The 20,408-nt window shown below is 44.2% G+C and overlaps 1 protein-coding gene across 1 annotated transcript in view; it reads left to right on the forward strand.

Moving 5' to 3' along the window:
• Window positions 1-243: 243 nt before the first annotated feature.
• LOC141089611 (enoyl-[acyl-carrier-protein] reductase, mitochondrial-like) overlaps window positions 244-20,408 on the forward strand; it is a 176,306-nt gene continuing 156,141 nt past the window's right edge. The window contains exon 1 of the mRNA XM_073576115.1: window positions 244-419. Coding sequence (XP_073432216.1) covers window positions 244-419 — 176 coding nt within the window. The remainder of the gene's footprint in view (window positions 420-20,408) is intronic.

Below are 20,408 nucleotides of genomic sequence, written 5' to 3' on the forward strand. Positions count from 1 at the left end.
AAACTTTTTTTAAATTTTTTTACATTGTCCCAGGATGGGACATCATTGTATAGTGACAGATTGCTGACTCAATGAAACAAACGTAACATTTACTATATTCTGATTGCAAAAAATATTCTAGGAAATCGTCCTCTTCCTCTCCGAAGAAGCAATTTGCATTATTGAGTAACCATGTAATAGTTTTGTAAAAATACATTGAAACAGGAAGCTACCGTCTCTTCTGCTTGTTACTTTATATCACATATGGAGAAGACAGGTGCATTAAGACTTCTAAAAGGATTGTTTCTTTCCAAGACAAAACAATATGAGGCATTTTATACTGGTCAACTCAATTACAGAAGATCATCAAAGCGGTCCAACCAGACATCTTGTGAAAGCCTCATCTACAGAAGACATGGTCCTTGGAAGGAAGTTTTAAAGTAAGCAATTCAATGATCGTGTGTTTTGACTTTTAAGATGATGCTGCATTTGATTATTCTTATAGCATTGTAATATTTGAGCTGAACATTCTTTTGACAGTCAAGCACACTTTCCTTTGCACAGTAGATTAGTTGCATTAAATGGGTTATCCTGTCTTAAGCTACAACTCTGCGGTCACTATCTGTGTGCAGACTTGAGAATCCTCACTTTGCGCCCTGCATGCTGTGATGATTCTCTGGTGCCGGTGTCAGGAGCGTCAGGGAAGGAACTGCAAGAATGTGATTTGCATACATGTAGTAAGTTGAATAGGTGAGCATAATTTCACTGAATACAAGTGTATTGAGAGAGATTAGAGAGATAGGAAAGTCTACTCTCGCCACCTACTCCCATTACTGCCACCCTGCAAAATCCTCACAGCTCGCAGTGCATGAAATGTGAGGATTCACGAGTCTGCTGTCACAGTAACTGCGGACTTGTAGTTTAATACCTTTACCCCCAAGGGTGGTTTGCAAGTTCATGACCGGGCCAATTTTTACAATTCTGACCACTGTCCCTTTAAGAGGTAATAACTCTGGAACGCTTCCATGGATCCTGGTGATTCTGACATTGTTTTCTCATGACATATTGTACTTCATGATAGTGGTAAAATTTCTTTAACATAACTTGCGTTTATTTGTGAAAAAAATGGAAATTTGGCAAAAAGTTTGAAAATTTTGCAATTTTCCAACTTTGAATTTTCTTGCCCTTAAATCACAGAAATATGTCACACAAAATGCTTAAGTAGCATTTCCCACATGTTTACTTTATATCAGCTAAATTTTGGAAGTAAAATTTTTTTTGTTAGGAAGTTATAAGGGTTAAAAGCTGACAAGCGATGTAACAACCCTGCTGGCATCACTGCATGGCCTCCCATCCCCGCACACCAACTTACTCACTGCTCCAGGTCATGCGGTGATTTCTGTCTGCTGCCAGCTCCATGCACTATGCCTCTTGTTTTCCTGCTTTCTCTCTTCATGTTTCCTGACTGTGTGTATAGGGGGACGGCGCCTGAACTCTCTGCTTCTTATGCAGTCAGGGTGCACCGGTCTAAGCTGTCCCCGACCAATCACCTGGAGCCCTTTACTATATAGGGTCACCACACTCACTAACCCTTGCCTGTGCAATGTCTCTACTCAGTTAGCTCCTTGCTACTGAGGAAGCCAGGCCATGTCCTTTGTCTTGCCTTCCTTGAGAGGCTTTACTCCTAGCTTTTCTTGTACCCTCTGAGTGCCCGCCAGGAGGATTATATCATGGTCCCTGTCTTGTCCTAGCCTTGTCTGAGTACTTGCCAGGTACTTCTCTGCTAGCCCTCCAGGAGGCTGAATATCCTGGTTCCTGTATCCTTTGGTCCCTGTACATTGTCTCATACTGTTTTCCTGTCTGAACTCTGCCTTACCTCTGTCTGTCAGTCTCCTTGTCTGTGGTTCCTTTCCCTGCTGTGTCTTTCCCTGTGTCCACCCTGCCTTACCTTGCACTCTTGCAAGCTCCGCCTACCTTGCAGTCTTGCATGCTCCGCCTACTTTGTTCTCTTGAAAGCTCCACCTACTTTGCACTCCTGCTACTCCGTACTCTGCCTACTCCGCACTCCTGCGGCCCCACCTACTCCACACTCCTGCAGCTCCGCCTATGCCACACTCCTGTGGCTCAGTTCCTAACCTGTTCCAACACACTCCACTCTTTCCTGCCTATACTGTTACCTGCATCTGCTGTGTGAACAGGTGCCTGCCTGTTCCTTCTCATACCATGCCAACCTGACCAGTGTCTCCAAGCCATACCCGCCTGTCCAGTGTCTCCAAGCTATGCCTGCCTGTCCAGTGTATCCAAGCCGTGCCCACCTGTCCAGTGTCTCCAAGCCGTGCCCGCCTGCCCTGTGTCTCCAAGCCATGCCCACCTGCCCTGTGTCTCCAAGCTGTGCCTGCCTGCCCTGTGTCTCAAGCCGTGCCCGCTTGCCCTGTGTCTCAGTCGTGCCTGCTTGCCCTATGTCTCAGCCTGCTTGTCTCTCGCACCTGTCAAGGTGTCCTGTTCCTGAGTGGGATCAGCAGCCACAGCCAAACACCACCCTGGAGTGGCACCCAGCAGCTACCTGCCACACAAGCCTGATCTCACATCAGAGGCTCCAGTGAAGACCACAGTAGCTGCCGTAGTCACGCCCCTTCCTGGGTAGTCTGGTTTGTGGCACAGTGGGGCCACAACCCCGGCTCACGCCAATAAGCCAAGGCGCGAGCGTGACAGCTTGCACAGGCCATGGTCCCCGCTGAGTCCCATGTCCTTTCGCTCTCGGAGCAAGATGAACTTTTTTGCCAGTATGGGCAACCAAATAAATTTACCCGGTCTGAAGCCCAATCATTCACTGCTGCACCCACTATTGTGGTCTCCAATAGACTGTTTGCTCAACTAGAGGCTGGTGTTATGAATGAGTCACCGTAGGAGGCAAAAACAGAAATACTAGCTAAGTCCAGAAAACCAGAGAAGTTGGCAGCTATCGGATTGCAGACCCCTGAACCTAACAACAACTAGCAGTAGCCGTGGGGGGGTTCCTACGGTGCCCTAGACCCCTCGATCACAGCCGGAGAACTACATAGCCTAAAGACAGAAAGGGAAATCTAAACTGCCCCAGAGCAGACCCAAAAGCAATAGGCAGCCCCCAACATATAATGACGGTGAAGCAAGATGGAAAAACACTCACACAGATAGAAAGATAGGCTGAGCAAATGATGGGGCCCAAGCTAACTAAATAGGACAGAATAGAAAAGCTGCTGTCTGCAATCCGCCAAAACCCTCTCAAAAACAAGAGCCAACAGACTGATAGGGAAAAAAAGCCCTGAAGACGCTAGGCTTCAAAAAGACTAAATCAGTACTCAGGTATTTTCTGAAGACAGAGCAAAAAGGAATTCAGCTCACCCAGCAGGGAAAGGCAGAAATCCAGAAAAACAAGGCAAAACAAAACCAAAACACAAATGCAAAAAACAGAGCAGAAAACTTAGCTTTTGAGGAGCAGGAATCAGACTGGTCTCCTAGAATCCCTCAGAGAAATCACCCGCAAGGCAGAAGGGTGTCGGCTGCCTTATATCCAGTCAGCAATTCCAGTCACCCAGTCATCATCATTCTGCTCAGGTGCTTTGTAATCAGCCTCACTACCTTCCTTCTCCATAAGAGGGAGTTCATCAGACCTCAATGGTGAAGGGGAAAATAAACTCACAACAGGCTGGCATACCTAACTTTGAACCTCCCACGGACCCACGTAGATATGATGGGGACCCTAAGCAGTGTCATGCCTTTATGGAGCAGTGCCTATGCTATTTTCAATGGCATGCTCGCTACTTTGCCAGCGATCGGGTAAAGGTAGGATTACTAATGTCCTACCTAACAGGAGCTGCATTGCAGTGGCTTAACCCCCTTTGGGAAGCGGGGGATCCCATCACCTTGAGCTTACCGGCCTTCCTTGTGGCCTTCTGCAAAGCCTTTGACAAACCCAGTACAGTGTCTCCTGAAGAGTCTTCCCCCCAAGCCTCCAGGAACTGAACCGGCGAAAGAAACCTGTAGCCAATTCATCTCCTCCGTCTGTGACCGTCCATGACCCATCTGTTCCTCAGCCTGCCAAAGCAGCCCCCCATGCAAGATCCAAGAGTTCTAAGAAAAAGGGGCTGGATAGGTTGTCGCCAGAGGCCAGTCCTGAGAAGGAACATCCTGATGGTCTCAGCCCTGTGAAGCCAAAGCTCCAGAACCTTGGACCAGTAGGAGAGACTGCCCTTTTTGAGAGTACCTCCTCTCTACTAAAGTCTGTGACTGCTCCGATGTCTTGTGGGAGTTTCAGCCCTGCAGATGTATGTAAGCTGCAAGCCATATGGAGTCTGTGCGTGGTTCCTGCTCCACAACTCCAGAATCCATTGAGGGTGTTTGGTGATGGCCGAGCCCTACTTGTGAACAGTCCAGTATTGAGGAGTCAACTACAACTCCTAATCGGAGTGTTATACACGAAGACATTTGTTTTCCACCTGCTGACCAGTTTGCCCACCGGTCATTCGGAGCCGGGTACTCTACTGCCCCTTCTGGTCCAAAGACCAAGCTGTTGTGAGTTCATTTTCCCCTTCACCATTGAGGTCTGATGAACTCCCTCTTCTGGTGAAGGAAGGTAGTGAGGCTGATTACAAATCACCTGAGCAGAATGATGATGACTGGGTGACTGGGATTGCTGACTGGATATAAGGCAGCCGACGCCCTTCTGCCTTGCGGGTTCTTACTCTGAGGGATTCTTGAAGACCAGTCTGATTCCTGCTCCTCAAAAGCTAAGTTTTCTGCTCTACTTTTTGCATTTGTGTTTTGGTTTTGTTTTGCCTTGTTTTTCTGGATTTCTGCCTTTCCCTGCTGGGTGAGCTGAATTCCTTTTTGCTCTGTCTTCAGATAATACCTAAGTACTGATATGGTCTTTTTGAAGCCTAGCGTCTTCAGGGCTTTTTTCCCTATCAGTCTGTTGGCTCTTGTTTTTGAGAGGGTTTTGGCGGATTGCAGACAGCAGCTTTTCTATTCTGTCCTATTTAGTTCGCTTGGGCCCCATCATTTGCTCAGCCTATCTTTCTATCTGTGTGAGTGTTTTTTCATCTTGCTTCACCGTCACTATATGTTGGGGGCTGCCTATTGCTTTTGGGTCTGCTCTGGGGCAGTTTAGATTTCCCTTTCTGTCTTTAGGCTATGTAGTTCTCCGGCTGTGATCGAGGGGTCTAGGGCACCGTAGGAACCCCCCACGGCTACTGCTAGTTGTTGTTAGGTTCAGGGGTCTGCAATCCGATAGTTGCCAATTTCTCTGGTTTTCTGGACTTAGCTAGTATTTCTGTTTTTGCCTCCTACGGTGACTCATTCATAACAGAATCACCCGCCATACCGCAGATCCTAGGGTACTCAATAGTAGGAAAGAATTATAAAAAAAAAAAAGCGTGTATATTTTTTCCTCTATATCTCTGAGGCTGTAGGGGGAATTTTTTTTTCTCTCAATGGAGATAAAGCAATTGTCTGATCGTGTGGAGCAGCTCACTGTGGAAGTGCGGGGAATTTCCAACTACCTTGCTCATTCACATGCTGCTGAACCAAAGATCCCTACTCCTGATGTGTTTTTGGGGATCGGTCTAAATTTTTGAATTTCAAAAATGATTGTAAATTATTTTTTGCCTTGAAGCCTAACTCATCAGGGAGCTCCGCGCAGCAGGTTAAAATTGTCATCTCTTTGCTGCGTGGCGATCCCCAGGACTGGGCGTTTTCTTTGAAACCAGGTGATCCTATTCTGACTAATGTGAATGCATTTCTTCAAGCCTTGGGGTTGTTGTATGACGAACCTAATGCTATTGATCAGGCTGAAAAGACCCTGTTGGCATTGAGCCAGGGTCGAGATTCTGCAGAATTGTACTGTCAAAAATTCCGAAAGTGGGCAGTCCTTACTACCTGGAATGATAATGCCTTGGCAGCTCTCTTTCGGAAGGGTTTGTCAGAAGCCGTAAAAGATAGTATGGTGGGATTTCCTGTTCCCTCTGGTCTTGACGATTCTATGTCATTAGCCATTCAGGTTGATCGGCGTTTACGTGAACGCAGGACTGCGTGAGAGGTGTTGCCACCTGTTGAACAAGTGTCTGAACCTATGCAATGTGATAGAGTTTTGTCCAGGGAGCATCGTCAGGAGTTCAGAAGGCGTAATAAGCTGTGTTTTTTGTGTGGAGATGCCTCGCATATTATTTCTGTCTGTCCTAAACGAGAGAAACGTTTTGCACAAACGTTTTCTGTGGGTGGTGTTCAAGTTTCTTCTGGCGATTACTCTGATCTGCTCCCTGTCCACATTTTCAGCCAAGGCTTTTGTGGATTCGGGAGCAGCCCTGAACCTAGTGGACTTGGATTTTGCTAAACGTTGTGGATTTCCGATGACACCTCTGCGGACGCCTATCCCTTTGAGGGGAATTGATGCTACTCCTTTGGCAAAAAATAAACCTCAGTTTTGGACCCAGGTGGTAATGCGGGTCACCCCAGACCATCAAGAAAATTGCAGATTTTTGGTGTTGCATAATTTGCATGATACCATTGTTCTGGGGTTTCCCTGGTTGCAAATTCATAATCCAGTTTTGGATTGGAAATCTGTGTCTGTGGTGAGTTGGGGTTGTCGGTGTGCCCTTAGTGAGGCTCCGGTTTTTTCCACCTCTCCTCAGTCGCATGAGGTTCCTGACTATTTGGCGAACTTTTATGATGTATTTAGTGAGAATGAGTCTGCGTCTTTGCCTCCTCATAGGAGTTATGACTGTGCAATTGAACTGAGCCCGGGGTGTAAATTTCCTAAGGGTCGGCTCTTCAATTTATCTGTACCCGAGCACGAGGCTATGTGATCCTATATTAAGGAGGCGTTGGAGAAGGGTCATATTAGACCATCCTCTTCACCCTTAGGTGCCGGTTTTTTTTTCGTGGCCAAAAAGGATGGTTCATTAAGGCCTTGTATTGGTTATCGTGCCCTCAACAAAATTACTATTAAATATCAGTATCCGTTACCCCTGATTTCGGATCTATTCTCCAGAGTTAAAGGTGCTTGCTGGTTTACCAAGCTTGACCTCAGGGGGTGTATAATCTTATCCGCATTAAGCATGGGGATGAATGGAAGACGGCGTTTAATACTCCGGAGGGATATTTTGAGTACCTGGTATTGCCTTTTGGGCTCACTAATGCCCCTTCTGTCTTCCAGTGCTTCATGAACGACATTTTCCGAGACTTTGTGGATAAATTTTTGATTATCTATCTGGATGATATTTTGATCTTCTCCAAGGATTGGGATTCTCATGTGGAACTTGTTCGGACTGTGTTCCGGATCTTGAGGGAGAATTCCCTGTATGTCAAAGGATCGAAATGCCTTTTTGGGGTACAGAGGATTTCATTTTTGGGATTTATTTTGTCTCCGTCAACTATTGAAATGGACCCGACCAAGGTACAGGCCATTTATGATTGGGTTCAGCCCACTTCTTTGAAGGCCCCCCAGAAGTTTTTGGGTTTTGCTAATTTTTATCGGAAATTTATAGCAAAATTTTCTAGTATTGCCAAGCCATTGACTGGTCTGACTAAAAAGGGTGCTGATGTGTTGAATTTGTCTCCGGAGGCTGTTTCTTCCTTTCAGGAGCTGAAGTGAAGATTCACTTCTGCCCGGTTTTGCGGCAACCTGATGTCTCACTCCCGTTCCAGGTAGAGGTGGATGCTTCTGAGATTGGTGCAGGAGCTGTTTTGTCCCAAAAGGATCCTGTAACATCTAAAATGAATCCCTGTGCTTTCTTTTCCCGAAAGTTCTCTCCATCTGAACGTAACTATGATGTGGGGAATCGGGAACTGTTAGCCATGAAATGGGCATTTGAGGAGTGGAGACATTGGTTGGAGGGAGCTAAACACCAAGTCGTGGTCCTCACTGACCACAAGAATTTGATTTACCTGGAGTTGGCCAAATGCTTGAACCCTAGGCAGGCTAGGTGGGCCTTGTTTTTTACACGTTTTGATTTTGTGGTCTCTTTTCTTCCTGGCACTAAGAATGTCAAGGCAGACGCCCTCTCTAGGAGCTTCTTTGCTGATTCTCCTGTGGTGACCAAGCCTGCTACCATCTTAGGTAGTTCTTTCTGTCATCTCGCCCGATTTGAGACGTGCTCTGGAAGAGTTCCAGGAGGACAAACCTGAGCGTTGTCCCAGTGGAAAGTTGTATGTTCCTGACCAGTGGAAGAAGAGAATGATGTCTGAAGTTCATTGCTCTGCATTAGCTGGTTATCCAGGTATTTTTGGTACTAGAGATCTGGTGAGTCGGTCTTTTTGGTGGCCCGCCTTGTCTCGTGATGTCAGGAATTTTGTGCAGTCCTGTGGGACTTGCTCCTGGTCTAAACCTTGTTCTCGCTCTAGTGGGTTGTTGATGCCTTTGCCGGTGCCCAGGAGGCCATGGACCCATATTTCAATGGATTTCATCTCTGATATGCCTGTCTCTCAGAGAATGACTGTTATTTGGGTGATTTTTGATAGGTTCTCTAAGATGGTTCATCTTGTACCACTCCCTAAGTTGCCATCTTCCTCTGAGTTGGTGCCCCTGTTTTTGCAACAGGTGGTTCGCTTGCACGGGATTCCTGAGAACATTGTATCTGACAGAGGAGTTCAATTTGTGTCTAGATTTTGGAGGACTTTCTGTTCCAAGCTGGGAATTCAGTTGTCCTTCTCCTCTGCTTTTCACCCTCAGACCAATGGGCAGACGGAGAGAACAAACCAGACCTTGGAGTCGTATTTGAGATGTTTTATTTCCGCCGATCAGGATGATTGGGTTTCATTTTTGCCCTTGGCCGAATTTGCTTTAAATAACAGAGCTAGTTCTGCCACTTTCATGTCACCTTTTTTTTGTAACTTTGGGTTTCATCCTCGATTTTCTTCAGGGCAGGTGGAGCCTTCTGCCTGCCCAGGTGTTGACACTGTGGTGGAGAGAATGCCCCAGATCTGGGACCAAGTGGTGGATAAGTTATCTCTCTCCCAGGAAATGGCCCAGCGGTTTTCCAACCGACATAGGACCATTGGTCCCCAGTTTAAGGTTGGTGATATGGTTTGGTTTTCATCAAAAAATATCGCTATGAAGGTGGCTTCTCCTAAGTTTAAGACTAGATTTATTGGACCTTACAAGATTTTGGAGATTATTAATCCGGTCTCTTTTCGTTTGGCTCTTCCTGTCACATTTAAAATTCATAATGTGTTTCATAAGTCCTTGTTGAAGAGGTTTGTTGAACCAGTTGTTCCTGGGGTGGCACCTCCGGACCCTGTATTAGTTGAAGGTAACATGGAATATGTGGTAGAGAAGATACTGGATTCCCATCTGGCTAGATGGAGACTCCAGTATTTGGTTAAGTGGAAGGGTTATGGTCAGGAGGATAATTCCTGGGTCTCTGCCCCTGATATTCATGCCAAAAGATTGGTGCGTGCCTTTCATCGGGCTCACCCTGATCGCCCTGGTGGCGTGGATGAGGGTTCGGTGACCCCTCCTCAAGGGGGAGGTACTGTTGTGAGTTCATTTTCCCCTTCACCATTGAGGCCTGATGAACTCCCTCTTCTGGTGAAGGAAGGTAGTGAGGCTCATTACAAATCACCTGAGCAGAATGATGATGACTGGGTGACTGGGATTGCTGACTGGATATAAGGCAGCCGACGCCCTTCTGCCTTGTGGGTTCTTACTCTGAGGGATACTTGGAGACCAGTCTGATTCCTGCTCCTCAAAAGCTAAGTTTTCTGCTCTACTTTTTGCATTTGTGTTTTGGTTTTGTTTTGCCTTGTTTTTCTGGATTTCTGCCTTTCCCTGCTGGGTGAGCTGAAATCCTTTTTGCTCTGTCTTCACATAATACCTAAGTACTGATATAGTCTTTTTGAAGCCTAGCGTCTTCAGGGCTTTTTTCCCTATCAGTCTGTTGGGTCTTGTTTTTGAGAAGGTTTTGACAGATTGCAGACAGCAGCTTTTCTATTCTGTCCTATTAAGTTAGCTTGGGCCCCATCATTTGCTCAGCCTATCTTTCTATCTGTGTGAGTGTTTTTTCAACTTGCTTCACCGTCATTATATGTTGGGGGCTGCCTATTGCTTTGGGGTCTGCTCTGGGGCAGTTTAGATTTCCCTTTCTGTCTTTAGGCTATGTAGTTCTCCGGCTGTGATCGAGGGGTCTAGGGCACCGTAGGAATCCCCCACGGCTACTGCTAGTTGTTGTTGTTAGGTTCAGGGGTCTGCAATCCAATAGTTGTCAACTTCTCTGGTTTTCTGGACTTAGCTAGTATTTCTGTTTTTGCCTCCTAGGGTGACTCATTCATAACACCCAGAGTGGTGCTGCATTTGGAACTGCCTAGCCAGCAGAGGTTTCTAGTTACACTACTGCAAGGCCAGTCTTCTGCATCGTTACCATCTCCACCTGATCTGCCGGTTATTAGGTCATGGTGTGCTGACGTCACTGAAGAAAAGAAAGCAGTGGCTCCCTCTCTGCACACCTCCGGTGACCAGTCCCCAGGAACATCCCTGTCACTTGACTGTCTTCCCCAGGATAGTGGGCTGAAGATGGATCCTGAGTGGATGCCTTTGGCTCCTCTATGGTGAGTGGGTGAAGGTCCCAAGATTAAGCAGTACTCGTTCGCCAACTTGAGAGAAGTGGCCCAGTCTCTTCCAGGTAACAGGCGGAAGTGGCTCCCCATATGTATGCCTCCAACTTACATGTGGCAGGTGGATGAAGAGGTGAGAACAGGGGCCTATGTATCTCTGTTTTTTTACCCATCGGGAGGAGGAGGCCCAATTTTTTTGGAATAACGGGCTAAAAATGGACTCAGTGAAGGTGTCTTCAGTTTCCAGCTGGCCGGTTGATGAAGGGATCAAGTCTGAAGCTTCCAGGTCCCTGCTTTCTGCCAAACAGGAAGAAGTCCTTGTACCCTCTGTGCTAGAAGCTGTCTCTGTCGGGCACCAAGAGACTTGGCACTCCGTAATTCTGGATGGCACGCCTACTTCACCTCACCAGAAGGATGCCCTGTCGGCCTGGACTGTGTGTGGTCCCGTACTCTTTCTTCTGCAAGTCATTCTGTCAGGCTTGAGGAAGAGGGGTCATAAAGGGGGTATTGTAACAACCCTGCTAGCATCACTGTATGGCCTCCCATCCTCACACACCAACTTACTGACTGCTCCAGGTCATGCGGTGATTTATGTCTGCTGCCAGCTCCATGCGCTATGCCTCTTGTTTTCCTTCTTTCTCTCTTCATGTTTCCTGACTGTGCATATAGGGGGGTGGCACCTAAACTCTCTGCTTCTTATGCAGTCAGGGTGCACCGGTCTAAGCTGTCACCGACCAATCACCTGGAGCCCTTTACTATATAGGGTCACCACACCCACTAACCCTTGCCTGTGCAATGTCTCTACTCAGTTAGCACCTTGCTCCTGAGGAAGCCAGGCCCTGTCCTTTGTCTTGCCTTCCTTGAGAGGCTTTACTCCTAGCTTTTCTTGTACACTCTGAGTGCCCACCAAGAGGCTTATATCGTGGTCCCTGTCTTGTCCTAGTCTTGTCTGAGTACTTGCCTGGTACTTCTCTGCTAGCCCTCCAGGAGGCTGAATATCCTGGTTCCTGTATCCTTTGGTCCCTGTACATTGTCTCATACTGTTTCCCTGTCTGAACTCTGCCTTACCTCTGTCGATCAGTCTCCTTGTCTGTGGTTCTATTACCTGCTGTGTCTTTCCCTGTGTCCTCCCTGTCTTACCTTGCACTCTTGCAAGCCTCCGCCTACCTTGCACTCTTGCAAGCTCTGCCTACCTTGCTCTCTTGCAAGCTCCACCTACCTTGCACTCTTGCAATCTCCGCCTACCATGCACTCTTGCAAGCTCCGCCTACCTGGCATTCTTGCACGCTCCACCTACTTTGCACTTTTGCAAGCTCTGCCTACCTTGCACTCTTGCAAGCTCCGCCTACCTTGCACTCTTGCAAGCTCCGCCTACCTGGCATTCTTGCATGCCCCACCTACTTTGCACTCTTGCAAGCTCCGCACTCCTGCGACTCCGCCTACTCCGCACTCCTGCGGCTCAGTTTCTAACCTGTTCCAACACACTATACTCCTTCCTGCCTATACCGTCACCTGCATCTGCTGTGTGAATGGGCGCCTGCCTGATCCTTCTCATACCATGTCTCCAAGCTGTGCCTGCTTGTCCTGTGTCTCCAAGCAGTACCTGCCTGTCCAGTGTCTCCAAGCCGTGCCCGCCTGCCCTGTGTCTCCAAGCCGTGCCCACCTGCCTTGTGTCTCAGCCGTGCCCACTTGCCCTATGTCTCAGCCTGCTTGTCACTCGCACCTGTCCAGCTGTCCTGTTCCCGAGTGGGATCAGCAGCCACAGCCAGACACCACGCTGGAGTGGCATCCGGCAGCTACCTACCACACAAGCCTGACCTCACCATCAGAGGCCCCAGTGAAGACCATGGTAGCTGTCGTAGTCACGCCCCTTCCAGGGTAGTGTGGTTTGTGGCACAGTGGGGCCACAACCCCTGGTTCGCGCAAATCAGCCAAGGCACGAGCATGACAAGCGATTTCTCATTTTTACACCACCATTTTTTGGGGGGACATTTGAAGTCACTTTGAGGGGTCAATATGAAAGAAAATACCCAAAAAGGACATTACTCTAAAAACTGCACCGCTGAACGTGCTAAAAACCACAGTCAAGAAGTTTATTAACCCTTCAGGTGCTTCACAGGAATTTTTGGAATGTTTAAAAAAATGAACATTTTACTTTTTTTCACAAAATAATTCAGGTCTAATTTTTTTGTTTTATCAAGGGTAGTAGGAGAAATTGGACTCCAAAATTTGTTCTACAATTTGTCCTGAGTACGCTGATACCCCATATATGGGGGTAAACCACTGTTTGGGAGCATGGCAGAGCTCAGAAGGGAAGGAGCACCTTTTGACTTTTCAGTGCAAAATTGGCTGGAATTGAGATCGGACGCCATGTCACATTTGGCGAGCACCTGATGTGCCTAAACAGTGGAACCCCCCCACATGACACACTTTGGAAAATAGACTCACTAACGAACTTATCACAGAAGTTTATTATGAACAGCCGTTCATAAAAAAAATGATTTTTCGGTCCCAATTTTTTATTTTTACAAGGGTAGCAGGAGAAATTGTACCTCAAAAGTTGTTGTCCAATTTGACCTGAGTACACCGATACCCTATATGTAGGGGTAAATCACTGTTTGGGCGCACAGCAGAGCTCGGAAGGGAAGGAGCACCGTTTGACTTTTTCAATGCAGAGTTAGTTGGAATTGAGATTGGATGCCATGTCACGTTTGGAGAGACCCTGATGTGCCTAAACAGTGGAAAACTCCAATTCTAACTCCAACCCTAACCCCATCATACCCCTAACCCTAATCCCAGCCCTAACCATAACTCTAAACACAAACCAAACCCTAACACACCCCTAACCCAATCCCAATCCTAACCCTAATCCCAACCCTAATCCAAATCCTAACGCTAACTTTAGCCCCAACCCTAACCCTATCTTTAGCCCCAACCCTAACCGTAACTTTAGCCCCAACCCTAACAGTAACTTTAGCTCTAACCCTAACTTTAGCCCCAACCCTAACCCTAACTTTGGCCCCTACTCTAATCCTAGCCCCACCTTTAGCCCCAACCCTAACCCTAACTTTAGCCCCAACCCTAAATTTAGCCCTAACCATAACTTTAGCTCTGACCCTAACCCTAATGGGAAATGGAAATAAATACATTTTTTTATTTTATTATTTTTCTCTAACTAAGGGGGTGATAAAGGGGGTTTGATTTACTATTTATAGCAGGTTTTTATAGCGAGTTTTTATGTTTGGCAGCTGTCACATGCTAAAAGATGCTTTTTATTGCAAAAAATTGTTTTTGCATCACCACATTTTGAGAGCTATAATTTTGCCATATTTTGGCCCACAGAGTCATGTGAGGTCTTGTTTATTGTGGAATGAGCTGATGTTTTTATTGGTACCATTTTTGGGCACATGACATTTTTTGATCGCTTTTTTTTACAATTTTTGGGAGGCAGAATGAACAAAAACCAGCAATTCATGAATTTTTATTTTTTTTGGGGGGGGAGTTTATACCATTCCGCAATGATAAAGCAGTTTTATTCTTCGGGTTAGTACGATTACAACGATGCCTCATTTATATCAATTTTTTACGTTTTTGTGCTTTTATACAATAAAAACTATTTTATATAAAAAATAATTGTTTTTGCATTTCTTTATTCTGAGAGCTATAACTTTTTAATTTTTTGCTGATGATGCTGTATGGTAGCTCATGTTTTGAGGGACAAGATGACGCTTTCAGCAGTGCCATGTTTATTTATATCAGTCTTTTTGATCGCGTGTTATTGCACTTTTTGTTCGGCGGTATGATAATAAAGCATTGTTTTTGCCTTGCTTTTTATTTATTTTTTTATGGTGTTCACTGAAGGGGTTAACTAGTGGGACAGTTTTATAGGGTGGGTCGTTATGGATGCAGAGATACTAAATATGTGTACTTTTTTTGTTTGTTTTTTTATTTAAATAAATAAATGTATTTATTGGGGAAATTTATTTTTCATTTATTTAGGAATTTTGTAAAAATATTTTTACACCGCAAAATATTTGTTTTTTAACTTTTTTACATTTTTCCAGGGTGGGATATTTGCAGAGCACTGTGTCAGATCAGCGATCTGACAGGCAGTGTAGGAGGCTTGCCGATGCCTGCTCTCAGCAGGCACTGACAAGCCATCTCCCTGCAGGACCCTGAATGACCCCGCGGCTATCTTGGATCTGGGGGCCTGCAAGGAGGAGGCCCTCGAAACAACGCAATCACATCGTGTTGTTCTGAGTGTCTCAGGGAAGCACGCAGGGAGCCCCCTCCCTGCGCAATGCTTCTGTATGCCACCGGAACACTGTGATCATGTTTGATCGCAGTGTGCTGGGGGTTTAAGTGCCGGGAGCAGTCCATGACCACTCCTAGCACTTAGTGCCCGGTGTCAGCTGTGATAATCAGCTAACACCCAGCCGCGATCGGCCGCTCACCCCCCGAGAATGTCACGGGTTTCATGGACGGGATAGTACATCTAATGTCAGAAAGGGGTGAAGATCAGCCAACCCCTTATCAGCCTCTTCTTGTTATAGACAAACCATATTGGGTGACATAATGTGCTTTAACATATACTCATGTCTTAAAGTCTTAGGATAAATCAGAAAAGTTTATACCAATCTTTCACATTCACCTACAAAGCAGCAAGCAGCTTTTGTCACAACCATATTATGATGGTATCACAATTCCTTTTATCTGAGTGTTTGGATGAAGTGAATGACAGTTCTGCAGGTCACTCTAGGAATGGGGCATGCTAAGCTGTCAGTATGGTGATGGACAGCTCAGCCATCCAATCAGATGCTGGGGCGTACTGAGCTGTAAGTATCAGGAGGTCCAATCAGGACCAGTGTGTGCCAGGGCTCCATCCACATGTCTCTTGTCTAGAGTAATTTATTAGCTATTTAACTAGCTCTCTGCCTTTGATTACTGCCAATTGTAGCTTCGTTCATGAGGTGTGTGTTTCTTCCTTTTCTGGTATTCTGATTTTTTGCTGCTCGAACTAGGATTGGTCAAGAACTTTTGTTATCTGCTCCCTTCTTGGAATAATGACCATCGAATATTTCATGGCTTCTCCTTCATCTCATCCGTCAGTCTATTATGTACTCTTTTGGCTTTTGACCTCTCACCCCTTGACTGTCCAGTCTCATGGCTTATAATCTTGTATACAGCAAATATACTGTAGTAATAATTAGGAACACCTTATATGGGGTTTGTCTATTTTCTGCATCCATGAATTCACATTTTTTTTCATTTTTGATGTAGACAAAAATCAATGAATATTTAGAATCAAGAAAGTTTGCTTTCAATGGATTACAGAAACTAAATGTCTGCAAAGGTACATAAATACTTTACATCAACTAATTCAGACATATCTAATAAGGACTTTCAGGCACAAAATCTGTTGCTCAGCCTTTTCATTAGTTCTCTGTCGACCAGCGTGCATTCGTGTCTCCTTACAGACCACTGTTTGCTTGCAATGCATTCCCTAATGATGATAAGTTTTGTTGCTCTTCTACAGTAATTACACATTTATCCTTCAGAAAAGCTGGTGCTCTGGAATTAGTCGACCTTTTTCCCATTACCTAAATAATTAGAATGCATTTGATTTTATTTCAGTAAAGCTTGAAAGCGAATAATTAAAGTGAATGAAACTGAGCATCATTGCTGCTTAGTTTGTGGAAATACCATTATTTTAGTAATTCTCCTGATTACAGATGTTGACATTAATTACCAATGAATAAAGCTATTTGATAATTCCTTTTTTTATTTCATTACACCTTATGGTCAAATTAGTTGTGGAAAAGCACCCCACAATTTTAGTAGTGACTTCGCTGTTTATCAAATAGATTAGTTAACCGCATTAAACAGCAAAAAGGCAACGTAGCAAAAGTGAGTTACAAGAAACTTTAAAATGATTGTGTTGCCTTCTAAAAATTACGCTAGTTGATCCATTAATGTTACCAAAGCACAGCTCCAACAGCAAGAAATCAAGTTTTACGCTATGTGCACACGTCTGGAATTCCCGCAATAATTCCCACGGGAATTCCAGAATTCTATGCCGCGGGAAATACACGAGAAATCCGCATTTTTAATTCCCGCGTATTTCCCGAGGAAAAACTAGCGTTTTGCGAGCATAATTAGCTTGCTGAATGCTAGCGTTTTCCAAGCAATCTGTAGCATCGCTTGGAAAACTGATTGACAGGTTGGTCACACTTGTCAAGCATAGTGTTTGACAAGTGTGACCAATTTTTTACTATTGAGGCTGCCTATGCAGCATCAGTAGTAAAAAGATTTAAAGCTTAAAATAATAATTTAAAAAAATCATGATCTTCTGACCTTCCGGCGTCCCACACAGCGTACCCGATCCTCGCGATGCTCCCAGCAAGTCCCGTTCCCAGCGATACCTTGCGACAATGACCTTTGATGACGTACCGGTCTCGTGAGGCCGCGACGTCATCAAAGGTCATTGTCGCAAGGCATCCCTGGGAACGGGACTTGCAGGGAGCATCACTGAGGCCTGGTGACGCTGCGAGGGACGCCGGAAGGTGAGAATATGATGATATTTTATTTTAATTCTATTTTTAACAGGGATATAGTTCCCAGATCCTGAAGGAGAATCTCCTTTCCAGACCATGGGTAACATCCGCAAATTTTCTGCTTACTTTTCGCATGGTGGGCATAGCCACATGCGGAAAGTAAGCAAAACCATGCATTCCTATGTGTGCGGATTTTCCCGCGATTCCGCACAAAGAATGAGTATGCTGCGTATATTTCTGTGATGCAATTCCGCCATGGAAAAATAAACAGCATTAGCACAGCATGTGCGGAATGCCATAGGATTGCATGGGATGCTTTTTTTTGCGTTTTCACGGCAAAATCGCGAGTTTAAAAATGCAAAAAAAGCTACGTGTGCACACAGCCTTAAAATTGTGTCTGGATGTGCATTGAAGCGTGAAAATGCACATAGAGCTTCATACCATCATGCTAAATTTCCATAGCTATCAGTACCCTGTTGCTAACGTGATTCAGCACGCCATATCTCACTTTGTCATTTAGTGGCGGTGAAATTAAATTCAACTATGTGCAGAGCTCATGCAGAGTAAAAAATAAACTTCTTATATAGCCCTTTCCCAGTGTGAGAGAGTGAGGGGAGACAAAAGAGGAAGAGGAGGAGTGATTCATCCTACATTTTTCTTTTAAATATATATGAAAACATGACATAAAATATATAAAGAAAGCAATATTGATAATAATTTAACCTATTTGTAAGAAACATGTCAATCTAATTAATTTCCCATCTAAAGGCAAAATTTATCCCAATAAATGACCTTATATTCTTTAAAAAAGAGGAGCAAAAACTTTTGAAAAAAAATTTGGGAAAAAAAAAACTTTTGTAAAAAAACTTTAGAAAAAAGGGAAACCAATCAACAGAAAAATAAGTATTTTTGTATTTTCTCTAGAAGAATAACAATAAAAAATGGGAGAAAAGACATATTTATGTGTAATATGTACAGTGATGGAAATAATTATTTGATCCCTTGCTGATTTTGTAAGTTTGACCACTGACAAAGATATGAACAGTCTATAATCAAAAATAAAATTCAGAAAATCACGTTGTATAAATTATATAAATTTATTTGCATTTTGCAGTGAGAAATAAGTTTTTGATCCCCTACCAGCCATTAAGAGTTCTGGCTCCTACAGACCAGTTAGACGCACATAATCAACTCATAAACTGCATTAAAGACAGCTGTCTTACATAGTCACCTTTATAAAAGACTCCTGTCCACAGTCTCAACTATCAGTCAGACTCTAACCTCTACAACATGGACAAGACCAAAGAGCTTTCTAAGGATGTCAGGGACAAGATCATAGACCTGCACAAAGCTGGAATGGGCTGCAAAACCATAAGTAAGATGCAGGGTGAGAAGTAGACAACTGTTAATGCAATAGTAAGAATCCTTGATCATGAGAGATCAGCGACTTCTCATTTTTCTAGCAAAATTTGCAAAACCATTTTTTTAGGGACTACCTCACATTTGAAGTCACATTGAAGGGCCTATATGACAGAAAATACCCAAAAGTGACACCATTCTAAAACTGCACCCCTCAACGTGCTCAAAACCACTTTCAAGAAGTTTATTAACCATTCAGATGCTTCACAGGAACTGAAGCAATGTGCAAGGAAAAAATGAACATTTAATTTTTTTTTCAAACAAATATAATTTAGACCCAATTTTTTTATTTTCACAAGACTAACAGGAGAAAATTAACACCAAAATTTGTCAAGCAAGTTCTCTTGAGTCCACCAATATACCATATGTGGGGGAAAACTACTGTTTAAGGGCACTAAAGGGCTCAGATGGAAGGAGCACCGTTTGACTTTTCGAATGTAAAATTGGCTGGACTCGAGTGTGGAGTCCATTACGCATTTGGAAAGCCCCTGATGTGCCTAAACAGTGGAAACTCAAAACAAGTGACCCTATTTTGGAAACGAGAGCCTTTAGTGAATATATCTTTATGTGTGGTGAGCAACTTGAACCCCCAAGTGCTTCACAGAATTTTATAACGTAGAGCCAGGAAAATAAAAAGTCACATTTTTCCCACAAAAATGTTATTTTAGTCCAATATTTTGCATTTTACTAAGGGTAACAGGAGAAAATGCACCATATCATTGATTGTGCAATTTCTCCTGAGTACACTTATAACCTGTATGTGGAGGAAAACTACTGTATAGGAGCAAGGTAGAGCTTGGAAGGGAAGCAGCGCATTTGTCTTTTTGAATGCAACATATGCTGTAATCATTAACGTACCCCATGTCTCATTTAAAGAGCCCCTGATGTGCCAAAACAGTGGAGACTCCACACAAGTGACCCCATTTTGGAAACTAGACTCTTCAAGTAAGATAGCTAGATGTGTGGTGAGCACTTTAAATCACCAGGTGCTTCACAGAAGTTTATAACGTTGAGCAGTGAAAATAAAAAATAATTTTTTTCCCACAAAAATATTTTAGCTCCAATTTTTTTATTTTCACAAGGGTAACAGGAGAAATTTCACCTTACAAGTTATTCAGCAATTTCTCCTGAGTATGCTGATATCCTATATGTGTGGAAAAACTATTGTTTGGGTGCACGGCAGAGCTCAGAAGGGAAGGAGCGACATTTGACTTTTTGAATGCAAAATTGGTTGGATTCGTTATCGGACGTTATGCCTTGTTTGGAGAGCCCCTATTGTGCCTATAAAGTGGAAAACTCCCACAAGTGATGCCAATTTGAAAACTAGACCCTTCAGGAAATTTATCTAGACATATGGTGAGCAATTTGAACCCAGTTGATTCACAGAAGTATATAACATTGAACTGTGAAAATTAAAAAAATTATTTTTTCCCACAAAAATGTTGATTTTGTCCCCAATATTTCATTTTCACAAGTGTATCAGAAGCAAAATTGACCATACAATATGTTTTGCAATTTTTTTTAGTACACCGATACCACATATGTAGTTGAAAATGCTTTTGAGGCAGATCTCAGAAGTGAAGAAATGCCATATTGGAGTTCAGATTTTGCTGGAATGGTTTGAGGGTGCAATGTCATATTGGCAGAACCCCTAAGGTATCAGAACAGCAGAAACCCCTCATAAGTGACATCATTCTACAAACTACACATCTCAATGAATTCAACTAGGGGTGCAGTGAACATGCTGACACCACATGTGCATCACAGAAATGCAGAATTGGGCAGTGAAGAAAGAATGATTACATTTTTTACTGCTAAAATGTTGTTTTAGTCCCAAATTTTTATCAAGGCTAATAGGAAAAAGTGGACCTC

This window comes from Dendrobates tinctorius, unplaced genomic scaffold (assembly GCF_039654945.1).
Source record: "Dendrobates tinctorius isolate UK_male_01 unplaced genomic scaffold, ASM3965494v1 ptg000046l, whole genome shotgun sequence".
NCBI classification, from domain to species: Eukaryota; Metazoa; Chordata; class Amphibia; order Anura; family Dendrobatidae; genus Dendrobates; species Dendrobates tinctorius.